Below are 15,488 nucleotides of genomic sequence, written 5' to 3' on the forward strand. Positions count from 1 at the left end.
CTCCACCATGGCATCCTGAGGCGAGCCAGCCCTGTCTCCCTTTGATGGATCGTACACAGACCTTTATCAGATATTGGCCAACTTGGCTGTTCTTCCTGTACTTTTCCCTTGGAAACTCTGTTTTATTTAGCTATTTAGCATGTGATGGATCTGGTTTCTCCTTGTTCTCCTGGCAGCCACGCAGGACCCATCCTTCATCCTTCTGCATCTTCTTCTGGAGAATATCCACAAGCAGTCACAGCAGAGGACCAGTCAAAAACTGTTCATTAAGCATCTGTGATAGAAGAGAGGAAGCCAGCTGCTCCTTACAGACACAGCCCAGCACAGAGGCTGAGCACTAGCGAAGACACCTACATGAGAGTTGGCAGAGCATTAACAGCGCTCAGGGAAGAGAAGGAAGAAATAACAGAGGTGGCTATGTTAGAAGGAGGAAGAGAGAAAGAAATAAAGACATTTAGCAAGGACACTTTATCTCAATAAGGAGGAGTTCATTTTCTGTAGATACATGCATATATATATCTACAAAACAGCCAAAAGCAAGGATTGTGTGGCCTCTTGTTTCAACAGTCCTAAATTCCACATAAGAAGATTTAATATTAAAGAACGATAGTCAGCCATAATGCTCTAGGTTGTACTGTGCCAAAGCATAATACGATTATAAATTCCATTCATTTACAGAAGTATTCCAAGAGGACCATTTACTGCAAGTAGGATTACTGTTAGCTAAAAATACTTTGTACAGGGAACTCATGAATTTATTCCTTTGATTACAGCCTTCTTTTACATGAGAACCTGAAAAAGGTCTAAGGGCATACAAGTAGGGATACGGTGTTTGGGCTGCTCACCAGACCTCAACAGACAAGAGAATATTAATGTAGCGTAAATAAGGCATAACAGGAAAAGAGGAGAGGTATTGCAGCTTGGAAGGCTGAGATCTGATAGTGTTCTCAGGTTGTGAAAGCTGCTTTATGGAAAAGCACTGCATAATTTCAAACAAACTCCCCTGACAGTATCTTGATAGTCTGCACAAGCTTAAGTACTTTTCAAAGGAGAGAGATTTTAGTAAAAGATAGCTCAACAAACTGGTACCACAAAATGCTGACTTCTTATTTCATTGCATGGCCAGGCATTCCACCAAACTCATCCTACTATTGCTTTGCCCATGTAACACAGCAATCCCTTACTAATGATCCAAACTATGACATGTAGCAGCCACCACTGATGAGATTCAGCGTCTGTATATTGATTGCCACAATACTGCTTCTCACTGCTTTCCATCCTTCTACAACAAAGGGGAAGAACTTCACACAAAAAGCATCTCTCTCACACACACAGCATTTGCAGGAGTATTCCAAGAGGGTCATTTACTGCAAGGAGGATAATGGTTACCTACAAATACTGTGTTCAGGGCATTGATTTATTTATTCCTTTCATTATTGCATTCATTACTTCTTCATTCCTTTCAGCCTTCTTTTACACAGAAGTACAAGGTGCTTCATAAAGGTTCAGGAATGAGATGTTTGGGACAGCACTTGCTCCTTGATCTCTGACAACCAGTCAGGGGGTTTGGGAGGGGTTTTGGGGTAAAATTTACTGTCATAACACTTTTATTTCACCCAAAGCTCCTGCCAACCATTTGCATCAGTGTTTTGAAGGGAAAACGGATGTAGTTTCACTGCAATCCCTCCCACAGGGAAGTCTGATCTCGAATCAAACTATAGGGCCTGGCTCATTTCAGAAATTGAGATGCATCAGACTTTCCAGTTACTTGGTGACAGAAAAGTAAGAAAAGTTCCAACTTACCACTCCACCCCCTGCAGAGTGGACCAGCACAGACATGCCTTCTCTTAGGTTAGCAACTTCAAAGAGCATCATGTAGGCAGTTACAAAGTTCATGGGAAACGCAGCAGCTTCAGAAAAGCTCATGTCATCTGGGATCTTGTAGACAAATTCGACTGGGGTACAAACTACTTCAGCCCATGCACTGTAGTTTATGAAAGCCATGACTCGGTCTCCAATCTACAAAAAAGGAAGAAAAGGTTGAGGATATGGCTGCGAGTGAGACTGTAGAGAGCAGCTTGTGAGATCTGCAACTCTCCTGCTCAAGCTGTGGGTCACTGACTGTGAAGTTAATAGTGCTCCCCATCTTTGCAAAACAGCAGTTAAGCTCAGCTCTGGGTTTTTACCAAGTTTTAATTGTATTTATTTAAAAGTCTGGATTTAACAAAAATATCCAAATAAAGCCACCTCTTCTTTTCCCACACTGCTTCTATGAGCAGACTTTCATCATCACAAACACAGATTATCTTTTTCTAGCAGAGACCCTAAATAACAAATGGGGCTGTAAATAATGAAAAGAGCATTCTTACTAATAACCAGGAAATTTGCTTACAGATAAAAGACCCCCAAAACCAGGAAAAAAAAGGGTTATATATTACCTATTAAATACATGGAATAAACAAAAGTACACCACAGATATTTTTCACTTTGCTTTCTCAGTCTTCACAGTAATTTAGACCTACTTTTGCTCTCCATGGATCGAGAAGGGGAGGCCTTGCACTCAGGTACATGAAAGGGTTCAGACACCACTCAGAAGATAACACCATCTGTAGCTACTCTCTACTTTTATTACCTTAATAACTGATTCTAGCAACACATTTCCATGACTATAATTTCTCCAGTCACGTCAGACCAGAATTTGATCCTGCAACTTCAAATAAGCCATCTTAAATGTCAAAAAATATACCTCTGGATTCCAAGGCACTACTAAGCCTACAAAATTAATTTGACAGGATTTAAAGGAGCAATGAAATACTTCCTTTGAAACATTACTCAGTTTCTTTGGAAAATATATAGTAGTGAAAGGGTATTTCACTATGGAGAAATAAAGATTTTATGTTAATATTAGATATGGTTGGTTGCTCCTAGGAACCTCTCAGAACCTCCAGGCACATCAAATCTATACGTCTGTATAATGGCCTTCATTGCAGCACCAGGTTTTTAAACTGCAGATAGTGACTCCCCACAGATGGGCAAGAATAATAACAAAGCAATTGGAGCTGTGAGGCTCCTGCAGAGGCACAATCAGACTTGGAAAGCAACTCATGTAAAAGCAGAAATTGGTCTGCTGGCACTACTAGGGAGAGCCACAGTGCGTAAACCTTCACAGGCAAAGCTCTCAATAACTGCTTGTCACTAGCAGCCCCTGCACACCTTTTACCTTATTTTAGACTTCTTTGCCTTTCTGTAACACACCAACAAAAATAGCATCCTTAACCATGAAAGGAGCTCTTCACTGGGGCCACAGTGTAAGTGATAACGCAGGAATAGCATCACACATAGCAGTATTTAATGTTTTAAGTAAAACTAACAGCAGCTGTCCCTCTAAAATACCTTATCTGCCTGATATTCTGCATCTTATATTCTACTAATACCCACTAATGTTTTAGAAATACTATAGGTTGTTCTTGGACTACTTCAGCTATATTCCACAGCAATGGATTAAAGCTCAACACTTTTACCTTCAGGGACACATTTATAGCACAAGCTCATTTTAGTCTCCCAGGTACTTGTCATCAGTTTGCGTTATTGCAGGTTTGCTGAAAACTAAGGTGCTGCTGATTTGAAAGGTTCAGAGTGAGGATGCCGAAACAGAAATGACATTCCAGTTTTAACCAAAATGCCTCCTCCTTTTGAAAAAGACATTCAAATTAGTAGTGCCTCACTGGTAACCACTCTGTGGTTGCCTTTTGCTCTTAGAGAAGCACCTAAAATCTAAAGTCTGCTAGGATTTATTAGTGAAGATGTTAATACATCCTATATCCTTGGAAACAGATATGAATGGTTACCAAAAAGAATGTAGAGAAGTCCCTCTTGGTGATTCCTGAGGGATTTCTTAGTAACATTAAATACTTTATTTTACCACAAACACTATACAGAGCTTAGTCATCATCTGAGATTAGGCCTTAGCTCCTGAGAATCGTCCCCACAACTAGAGATACAAGGCCTGATACAGTTGAGCTCAGCAGAAATCAGCTTTTCCTTTTAATGGGAGAAGGAACAGGCATTACACCATTATTCCACAAAAAAAGGCTTTATTTCATTGTAAGGTATGTTTTCACTTTCAAAATGGACTGCCATTCAATGATGACATTTCTCATACAATTACACAATCACAGCAAATGAAGACAAGAAATGGCTGGCAACCTCTTACGTAATATCTCAGGTATTACAGGCTATTTCAGGTAATACAAGCTAAGGGCCTGTAAGGCACATTTTTCCAGAGCATGAAATGCCCACTTCAATGCGGCTTCAACTGAAAGAGATCTTCAAAGGGAAAGGAAGTCAGGAGACGTAGGGCACAATCTTTGTCATTCCTGTCACTGCTCTTGACAGTGAAAACAGCTTATGTCAAGGAGACAACAAGCATTGGGTGTGCTCCTATTCCATGCAATAAATCCGTAAAGAAACTGACAGAACATTTTTGCATCTTCTTCGTGGCACTTCCTCCTGCTTATAGGCTTATATCACTGCAGAATTATTCTAAGTGTTGATCCTTCCTCTAGGTCACTCAAACACTACCATGGGGTATGCAGGTTACATGCAAAAAAATTAAATCCCACTCTTGTTTCAGTTTCAGGGAGTACTCCATAGCACAAATGCATTCTGCAGTCAGAACAAAGACCTAACTTGAAAAGAGATCCACTATATTCAGTCAGGTGCAATGTTATTCATAAAAGCACCATATGCTATAGCCTCACAATGCCCTTTAAAAATAGATGGGACTTTTAAACTGAGACTGCTGATCTAGAGAAGAGACTGTGCTCCTTTCATAGAAAATTCTTTGATATGGAGTGTAACTATGAAGCACAGATACTAGAGTGGAACAACTGAAGCAGTAGAGTTTCTAAAGAAGCAAAGTTTCTGTTCAGTTATTGTTTGTCACAAAAAACATTGGAAGATTATGACTTGTTTTGAGGCGGAGATGAGGCAAGAGGGGGAAGGCAGAGAAATGTCTCATCACTGAGATCCTACCAGAAACTAAACTGGCCATTATCTTCACTCAACTGAGAAACGTCACATCTTTTCCAGAAGAGCAAAAATGTTACCTTTAAATAAAAATATTTTAAGCAACTGCCTTACTTAAGATGCAGTAAGAACTAAGAAAATGCAACTGCTCAATGACATGACTAAAATAATCCAGATTCCTGGATTTGGAGAAGGCTGAGGTTCTTAATGACTTCTTTCCCTCAGTCTTCACTGGCAAATGCTCTGACCACACCACCCAAGTCTTGGAAGGCAGATGCAGGGACTGTGAGAATGAAGACCCTAAGCCAACTGTAGGAGAGGATTTGGTTCAAGACCATTTTAAGAACCTGAATGCGCACAAGTCCATGGGACCTGATGAAATCCATCCACGGGTCCTGAAGGAGCTGGCGAATGAAGCTGCAAAGCCACTGGCCATCATATTTGAAAAATCATGGCAGTCAGGTGAAGTTCCCGACGACTGGAAAAAGGGAAATATAACCCCCATTTTCAAGAAGGGGAAAATGGATGACCTGGGGAATTACAGACCAGTCAGTCTCACCTCTGTGCCTGGCAAAACCTTGGAGCAGATTCTCCTGGAAGGCATGCAAAGGCACATGAAAATCAACAAGGTGCTTGGTGACAGCCAGCATGGCTTCACTAAGGGGAAATACTGCCTGATCAACTTGGTGGCCTTGTATGATGGGGCTACGGAACTGATGGACAGGGGTAGAGCAGTTGATGTCATCTACCTGGACCTGTGCAAAGCGTTCGACACTGTCCCACACGACATCCTTGTCTCTAAATTGGAGAGACATCAATTTGACGGATGGACCACTTGGTGGACAAAGAACTGGCTGGATGGCCACACACAAAGAGTTGTGGTCAATGGCTCAATGTCCAGCTGGAGACCAGTAACGAGTGGTGTCCCTCAGGGATCGGGGTTGGGACTGGTCTTGTTCAACATCTTTATCGGTGACATGGACAGTGGGATTGAGTGCGCCCTCAGCAAGTTTGCCGATGACACCAAGCTGTGTGGTTCGGTTGATACCCTGGAGGGAAGGAATGCCATCCAGAGGGACCTTGACAAGCTTGTGAGGTGGGCTGATGACAACCTCATAGAGTTTAACCATGACAAGAGCAAGGTCCTACACCTGGGTCTGAGCAATCCCAGGCCCAGCTACAGGTTGGGCAGAGAAGAGATTCAGAGCAGCCCTGCGGAGAAGGACCTGGGGGTGTTGGTTGATGAGAAAATGAACATGAGCCGGCTTCAGTGTGCGCTCACAGCCCAGAAAGCAACCGTATCCTGGGCTGCATCCAAAGAAGCGTGACCAGCAGGTCGAAGGAGGTGATCCTGACCCTCTGCTCTGCTCTCGTGAGACCTCACCTGGAGTATTGTGTGTAGTTCTGGTGTCCTCAACATAAAAAGGACATGGAACTGTTGGAACAAGTCCAGAGGAGGCCATGAGGATGATCGGGGGACTGGAGCACCTCCCGTATGAAGATAGGCTGAGAAAGTTGGGGCTGTTCAGCCTGGAGAAGAGAAGGCTGCGTGGAGACCTCATAGCAGCCTTCCAGTATCTGAAGGGGGCCTATAGGGATGCTGTGGAGGGACTCTTCATTAGGGACTGTAGTGACAGGACAAGGGGTAATGTGTTAAAACTTAAACAGGGGAAGTTTAGATTGGATATAAGGAGGAAGTTCTTTAATGTGAGGGTGGTGAGGCACTGGAATGGGTTGCCCAGAGAAGTTGTGAATGCTCCATCCCTGGTGGTGTTCAAGGCCAGGTTGGACGAGGCCTTGGGTCACATGGTTTAGTGTGAGGTGTCCCTGCCCATGGCAGGGGGATTGGAACTGGATGATCTTAAGGTCCTTTCCAACCCTAACTATTCTATGATTCTATAAATAAGATTGGATTGACATGCAGTTTCTATTTCACTATTTTTCTATCTACTTAGGAAATAAAATGCTAGACTGGGGGGAAATAGGGATGTTTAACATCAGTGATGGAAGAGCAGATAGGACAGAATACTGTTTATATGTAGTAAGAGATACAAAAGAGTACATAATGCCAACCGGTTATGAAAGGTTTATTATATAAATTAACTCTTTGTCATTTATTGCTATTCTGATAGGTGAAACAGACCCTTTTGCTTTGTAAGTCATACACCCAGAATCAGAGTCCCAGTGCTACCTGTGTTTCATGAATGCACATGGTTGTAAGAACCCATGCTTATTTTAAACTGTGGTCTTGTTAACTCGAGATCAAAAGCTGGAACTACAATCAGCAGCACACGGGCTTTGAGGGACAGAGCAATAGTGACAGCAAACATGGCCGAGAAAACAAGTTAACTCAATTTCTTTTACTTTCGTGAAGCATTTAAGTCATGCTTTCCCATTCCATCAAGATATACACATGGCACAAGTGATTTTTCAGGAACTGTTTGATGGAAATGACAGTGGTAGCTTTAGAAACTAAATCAAGAGGCAATTCTCATGCTTGGGAAGCAGCAAGGAAAAATTGCCCTTTCAAATCTCAACAGGGTGGTGAAGGCTGCTGTCGCTGGTAGACCAGAAGGGATTAGGGACAACATACACAGTGAACCAGTGATTATTCAGTCTCCTTGCTCTGAAATGAAAGAAATTATTACCTCAAATCCTTTCACGCTATCTCCAAGAGCTTCTACAATTCCAGAACATTCAAACCCAGGAATAAGTGGCGTCTTTGGAGGGTTGTCAATATTGCCCTGTCTCACCATCAAATCAATAAAGTTCAAACCACTGTAAAATACAAGAAAAAACAAAATCAGCACTATTATTATAGATAATATAAGGAGGGAAACTTGACCTGAGTGATGGGAAAGACAGAAGACTTAAGCCCATCATTAAAAAGCTGGGCTCCACCGCATAAGAGGGACTCAGCAGACATTCACATTCTTCATGTGTGGAACAGTCTGACTTTACACTGTGCTGTACAGGCCTTGGAAAGAAAAACACACATACGTTAGCTCCAAAGCTTACAAGACTGTTTAGAAGTCACCTGAAGAGATTCACAAAGGGCATTTCAAAAGTCAATACAGTGAAACATTATGATTTCTATGAATGCATTACTACTTGGCAAGTAAACACAGTGCAATTTAAGAAAACCCCAAACATCAAGCATTATAGATGTTTTGAGCCAAGAGCAACCTGATGCAACTCCTCTAACCTCTGGTATGACTCCAGGAATGAATTTTGTGCTCATTCCAGGCAGGAGCCCACACTTTGACATGAACTTATTAAGTATTAGATAGGCTGTTGTTTAAAACATTTTCCTCCTGGATCACTTTTACACAGTTTTGCAAAGGTTATTTAGGTCTTTGGAGCCTCAGAGTTCCTGCTCAGAAAAAAAAAAGGTCTTTCCCTGGAGCCTCCATTTTGCAAAAATCTTGAAGCATCTTTGCTTTGTCTTATGCATACCATCCAACTTTATTATGTAAAATTGTGTTGTTCTCTAGGAAGCCACAAAAAAACACAACCAAAAAAGGTACCATTATCTACTCTCTATATACATATATATGCACTGATTACTGGCACAAATGCCATACGTAGCTAAAACTCCTCAAACTCCTAACTAGCCAATGCTTCAGCATGAATCCATTGTTGCAAAACACAGCCCTGTATTTATTGTTAGCCAAAATTGTCGCATACTAACTCCCCCGACTCTCTAAAGCTATGCACACAGCTAGTCCTACTCATGCATATGATACCGGCAACTGCTTGGATGCATGAAATTACTGATGTGCACAGAGCTTTAGTCAGATACTAATGAAGCAAACAGATTGAACAGACTCAACAAACAAAAAGACAGAGTACGGACGTAAGCCCAGAGACAAGACAGCATTCATAACATGTAGGTCACTGAGGGGGGAAGGAAATTCCACCAAATGTAAATATTTGTAATTGTGGTGGAGGGTTTAAGAGCAACCTGAGCTCACAACTCTAAGCTCTGTAAAAGCAAGATTATGGATTATATTTGAAAAAGATGATTTTCGCAGTCTAGCTTGCAAACTCAGTCAAAAAAGGAAAAATAAAACGAACAAAAAAAAAACCAAGCCCAACATGCTCATACACAGAGCTCATAACATTAACCACATGAGAGGTTAGGAGGTCTTTGGCACAATTAAGGTGGAAATTCTGGAATGATTTTAGGAAGGTCACTTCTTATCCAGTGGCTAAGACCACCTCCTACATTACCACTGTAATGTTCATAATAAAAGAGAAATCCCAAATAACAAAATGCCTGCTAGGCAGCCATCATTTGGGAAGAGAAAAAAAATGAAAACACAGCACAAAACCAAAAACCCCACACCATACATGCTGCAACCGCTACCTGTGTACATTAATTTCAGTGATGACCTTTTTAATACGTCTTTTCACAGCGCACACATTTTACAGTTAACTTTTCGTACACTCCTGCAAGAAAGGGCAGCCAAAGGCAGAACCGTGACATGAAAACCTGTGTAGGAACACAAACCATGACGTTGTAACAAGCAGAAAACAAGCAGACAGATGGATATGGAAAAGACTATAGCCATTTGATAATGACATTTGATTACAAATACATTACTGATGCTCTTCCTAGAAATATTCATTCTTGCAAAATAACTTGTCAGACAATTTTTGAAAGGGCACATACTCAGTTTTGCACCTCACGACATAATACTAGCAATTCTGCTCTATTCTAGTTCCATTTCTCTTTCATCTGTCTTTATCCTCAATAAAAGGCAGCAGTGTTAAACAAAATAGAGAGCTCATCTCTATTAGAATGAACTTACAAGACTAGATACTAGAACAGGTGTGATAAGGGAAGAAAAGACACTGCACAAGGTATGTACCTAATCACATCTTTTTATCATTTTAATTACCAGCTGGAACATAGAGTGTTGATCAGCATTACAAATCATTTCTAGCAACTTTTCTGTGAGTTTCTTCCTCATTTGATTCATCTTTTATCTCCTATATGTTTACATGTTGCCATATACCTATTTCTCTCATACATGTATTTATTTCCATTCTTTTCCCCTTTCAAATAAGGAGAGAAATAAGTTGTTTTATTTTACCTTCCAAATTTGAACAAGCCTTATCAACACCAATAGACCTGAAAGCACAATTACATTGCATAGTAAAACCAGCATTTTATTTTTTTTCCCTTTGAATAATCTGGAGGTTATTCAAAGATGGATGGCTACTTTAGTAATTATCTCCAAGACACCTAACCTTACCCAGTCACCCACTGAGATTTAACCTGCAGCTGACACAGGAAAAGGGAAGTTTAGATGGACAGAACATCACAAGAAAATGCACCTCATGAAGAGTGATGGTTTCAGAGAATAAGCACAATTTATTTCTTGTATCAGTACAAAACAGAGTACCCTGTTCTGATGGATAGCCAGAAAAACTGGTTGAACTTTAAGTAAGGGTATATGTAGGAGTGTAAATGCAAAGAGATCCAGTGACAAAAAGTGCACAATTTCTTGCAGTTGTGTTTTTAATCTGAAATAAAGAGCTAGATACAAATGAAGATACGGAAGCATGCGAATTATCACGATTAATACACTGACACAGGGGTTCTGCAAAAACCCGTCTGTGAAAGAGCACAAATGTTAGTGCGAACTGCACAGACTGAATTATCTGCGCATCTCTGGAGGCAGAGTTTATCAAACATGGAAGTATCTTTACATCTGACTGTCAAAATCTGCAATGTTCCACCCTAACACCAATTTTGAGGATCTTGAGTATCATTTTTCTGTATTTGTGGTTTAGCTTTGTCGTATTTTTATTTTCTTTAAATGTGAAAAGTTCTGTGGATAGAAAGCTGTATTCTAGGCTTGTTTCGTCATCAGACCAGCAACAGTCAGCTTGGTCCAACTTGCTCTGTCCACACACTCAAGGATGCCCAGTATCTTCCACTGCAAACTACCATATCAGGCAGACCATTCTCTACATTTTGCTTTGGAAAGGTGCTGCTTTTGATCAGTCTCTTCTATTTCACCACAAGAGTCCAATGAAATGAGTTACTGAAGTTAATGAAATACAACAGAGCAAGTAAGAGGACCACTGAGTTTTACATTCTTATAATCCTTCCTCTTACCCCTGGCCAGCAAATTGCCCACCAATCTTTTGATTGATTGATAGATAGATAGATAGATAGATAGATAGATAGATAGATAGATAGATGGAAAAGTTTAAAATTATCAGATCCCATGCTTTTAATCCAGAAACACTAACAGTATATGAACAAGATTGCTTTTAAGAACAAAATCGATACACTATCTGTCCACTACTCTAGTATACCTAGGATTTCTTTTATTTACTACCAGTTTTTTAAAGTGCTGTATCTCACAGCCAGCAGGGTCACTTCTGCCTCATTCCTCATGACGTACACATACAGTATCACAAGTAAGAAACTATCAGAACAGTGAAAATAAATTATAGGGAGTTAATTACAGGACACCATTCCTTACTCACAGGACACCAGTCCTTACTCACACACCCTACCTGAAATATACTGTGGTTTGTTCTAGCTACTTGTTTAATATTTTAAACTATGCACAGTGTTCTGCAGATTGCAAATTACCACACAAACAAATACAGCAATTTTGACTACTTCATCATTATCAATCAAAAATTATTTCAGGAGATATGCAGAAGCTGTGACTCAGCTTGGACATTGATGGCTGTTCCATTTCTTAGTCACTGAATGAGGCTAACACATGACTCATCTCAGCTGACACATTTTCAGTTGGATCATTGATATTCCAGACCTTCAAAAGAATTATTCATTGCATGTCTTAGCGTGAATAGCAACAAGGCCTCCCTCTCCTCCATCTACAGTACCACACTACAAAATGTATACATATGATTCAACTGGTTTCACCCTCCAGTGGATGCAGAGACCACACAGAACTTGGGCTTTAGTCATTTATATATACTATTTATCACAGATGAACATATTTTACTTAGGATTATTCTTCCCCACAAGTTAATGGAGAAAAATAATCATTATCTATAATGACTGTCAACTACACAGCTGATTCAACTAAAACATTATTTGTCATCAAAATGGCTTAGCAGAGCCCAGCTCTGCATGTTCAGCACGTGCATACATATGAACTACATGTGTACTGCATACTACACTGGGAAGAGACAACAGCCATTTTTCTCGCTCAGTCTCCCAGACCAGACTGCAAGTCCATCATCATCCTGGTCAATCTTCTGTATTTACAGACTCACGTCAAGAAGATCGGCAAATTGATTTTGCCTTATTTGGAAGCACGCTTTGGTGACCTGATCACATTTCAGCCCTATGGCTGTTTCCAGCCCAGACTGCCAAGCAGATAGAATGGCAAACAGATGCTATACAGCCCACGGGCTCTTCTGGCATGAAGGGGAGCTTCCAAAACACACATGGCATCTTGCAACCTGGCAGTAACTATGAAGCAGTCAAGCAGGTCTGCTGGCATTAAACAACAAGTGCGCAACTTGCACAGCTCACTAGTGATAATGCAACCTGGGAAAGCAATATATTTGTACCAGAGCTAACTGCTCCTATTTTACAGCCAAGTGTTCTTTTGCAGGTAACTTGCCATTTGTGGTACAAACATTATCTACTGCTTTGATGAAACTGTAATTCATACTGGTACTGGAGAGCCATACTGGTACTAGGCAGTGCTGTGAAACCCCCACGTGTTTAAAGGAATATGTCCATGTGCTCAGAACATTTTAATTTTGCATATTAATTCAATAGCTAGGGAAAAAAAATCATTGAAAACAACATAGCCTATTCTCAAACAGAATTACAGCCCTGTCTGAAAGAAAAACGAGCTACCCAGCAGCTACTGTGTTACCATTATTGCTTATACTCACTTAGCATGGAATTTCTTGCATTTCCCATTCAGACTTAGTAAAGAAAAAAATAATCAAATGAGAATGCAAAACACCTCAGCTCTATTAGTCCTCATTTAGAGTCATGGATATCACCATTTTTTATAGACAACACCTCAGGGTGGGGGGAAATACTTGCACAGGTCATTTGTGACTTGTGTAAGTATTATGATTCCTGTTAAGTACAGGATGGAAAGTGCAGTGCCTGAACAGGCCAAGATATTTGGCTGCATTAACCTACCAGGATGTTCCAAGATGCACTAGATACGCACCTCAAAACAAGTTCACTGCCCCATACCAGTATCGTTTTTAACTAAAGTTACTTCCAAAATAAACAAATTGGCCTTCACCTTGAAATTTGTCTTTCAGAAGCACCACGTTTTCACGTAGCATAAAAGGACAACAAAAGGCAAATCCCTGCCTAGGCTAAATTAATTTGGGTTTTGGTACATACCGAGTTGTGAAAACAACCCCATTTTCATGAGAAACAAGTGCAGTGAGAACCAGCTATCGAGGAAGCACAGTCTGCTCCAATTGTCTGGGGAAAACAAAAATAAGCGTTCTAGGAAAGCTTATTGCAAGATGCTACCAGATCGCTAACCACTTGTCAACCAGACACAGACATCCAACACTGGAGAGTTACCCCCAGCTCCACTGCTCCACCACACCAGCGCTGAAGAAAAATTATGATAAGTAAAGTGAGTGATCCCCAGGAGAAAAATAACAGCCTGTATGAGAAGGGGAAGGGACGGGTGCTGAGTACCACATGCAAGCTGGCTCCCACATTTCTCAGAGAGAAAATAACAAACCCCGAAGCGCAGTTAAACAGGTTTTCCCCATTTACCCCTATTGGTACCGTGCACATCAATTACATTTCTTTCCCTCCCCAGCCGCTACTGACAGCACCCAAACCCCGGCTTCACCCCATGCCCAAGCGGCTCGGAGCCCATCGCTGAGCATCAGTCGCTGCCCGGGCATCAGCCGGTACCCGGGCGCTTGGCGGCCCGGGGCAGGAGCCGCGGCGGCAGCTCGGAGCGGGGCTCCCCGCCGAGAGGAAGCCACGAGTGAGGGAAGTTGGTGCTGGAGCAGCAGCCGCCCGCCCGCGATCACCCCGCACCCGGCCCCTCCGAACCCCAGCACAGGGAGAGAAGCCCCCGGCCCCGCCCGTCCCTAGCGCCAAGGAGAGGGCAAGGGGTGATACTGGACCAGGCTTTGACGCGGATCTTCAGCTCCCCGTCCTGCGGCTCCGGCATGGCTTTCTTGGACACGCGGAGCTTGTTGAGCCCCCCGAAGGCGGACAGCACTACGGCTCTCATCTCCTTCGTGTCCGCAGCCCGCAGGCTGCCGGCGGCGCTGCCTTCGCCCGCTTCCTTGCCGCCTTCCTTCTCGATCATCTGCTCCGTCTCCTCCGCACGCTGCGCTCCCTCCTTGGCCATGGCGAGCTGCGCCGCTGACTCCCGCCGCCGCTCCGGTGCGAGGCGCGGTGTGCAATGGCCGCAGGCGCGGAGCGGTACAGCGCTCCCCTGCCGCCACCGCCGCAATGCACCGACTAGCTGCGCAGCACCATCCGCCGCGGCCGCACCGGCACCGCGCTGCCCCTCGCGGAGGGAGCCACGGGGGCCACGGCTGTGCTGAAACCTTCCCCAGGGCCGGGGCACAGCCGGACAATCCTCACGCACTGTCACCATAGGCACAGCCCGAAGCCCTCGAGGAGCTGGTGTGCACTCTGGAACGCCTGAAAGGCTGTCACGTTGGGCTGGCCTCCCTCACACACCCTGGTCCCCTCCATGCCCCACACCTGATGGCATCGCGACTTAAATCGTCACATTAAGGTGCCATCAGGGCTTGATCATTCCTGGTCCTGAAGCTGTTCTTAGGGCCAACTAAGTGAATGCTTTCAGCATCAGGATGACCACAGTGGGAATGAGTTGTGAGCAAGAGACCCGAGTTTGAAACTGCTGTAACGCACACCTAAGGCTTTATACAATAGCTCTCTTCATGGTGATAGGAGCCAGGCAGCTGAACATGGATTTTGGGGGATCGCTGGTTGTGGTTCTATGGGTGTTTAAACTTTTATCTGTTGACTTGAGCATTAGGTGCCTGCATCGGTTTGTTGATGGCCCCTTGGTCTAAATAAATCCCCTTCCTGCAAGCCTATGCACCTATATATGGAGTTTCAAAACTTGTTGCAGGATTTCATGCACCTAGTGAGCACTCCTGAAGACCTCTTTGTGAATGCAGTTCCTCCACCAAACCCCCCTGCATCAGGTTAAGAAGTTCCAGGACCTTTCTGACTTATGGTAGAGATTATCACCACCACCTCCTTGGGCTGTGGATTTGTTGCGGTCTAAGTCCATTGATAGTCCTTAATCTCACAATATGCATTTATTTCATCTACAATATGTGTTTATTTCATATTGGGCTATGTATTCAGTGCATTGTATTTAGAGGAAGCAAAAAACCTTGGAAATGTCTTAGCTATGATAAGTAATGGGGTAGAACATTTTCGTTCACACTAACAAAGCGAGATAGAGGAC

At 42.7% G+C, this 15,488-nt stretch overlaps 1 protein-coding gene across 1 annotated transcript in view; it reads right to left on the minus strand.

The window, feature by feature from the left end:
* The window catches only part of VAT1L (vesicle amine transport 1 like), a 65,277-nt gene extending 50,748 nt beyond the window's left edge, over positions 1–14,529 (minus strand). The window contains exons 1-3 of the mRNA XM_061458449.1: positions 14,158–14,529; positions 7,677–7,806; positions 1,804–2,019 (exon numbers count right to left, since the gene is read on the minus strand). Of these exons, the coding sequence (XP_061314433.1) occupies positions 1,804–2,019; positions 7,677–7,806; positions 14,158–14,387 (576 nt within the window). The 5' untranslated portion in view covers positions 14,388–14,529. The remainder of the gene's footprint in view (positions 1–1,803; positions 2,020–7,676; positions 7,807–14,157) is intronic.
* Positions 14,530–15,488: the final 959 nt, after the last annotated feature.

This window comes from Pezoporus flaviventris, unplaced genomic scaffold (genome assembly GCF_033815535.1).
Source record: "Pezoporus flaviventris isolate CSIRO_AGI_PZ_B2104156 unplaced genomic scaffold, CSIRO_AGI_Pfla_v1 ptg000027l, whole genome shotgun sequence".
Classification (NCBI taxonomy): Eukaryota; Metazoa; Chordata; class Aves; order Psittaciformes; family Psittacidae; genus Pezoporus; species Pezoporus flaviventris.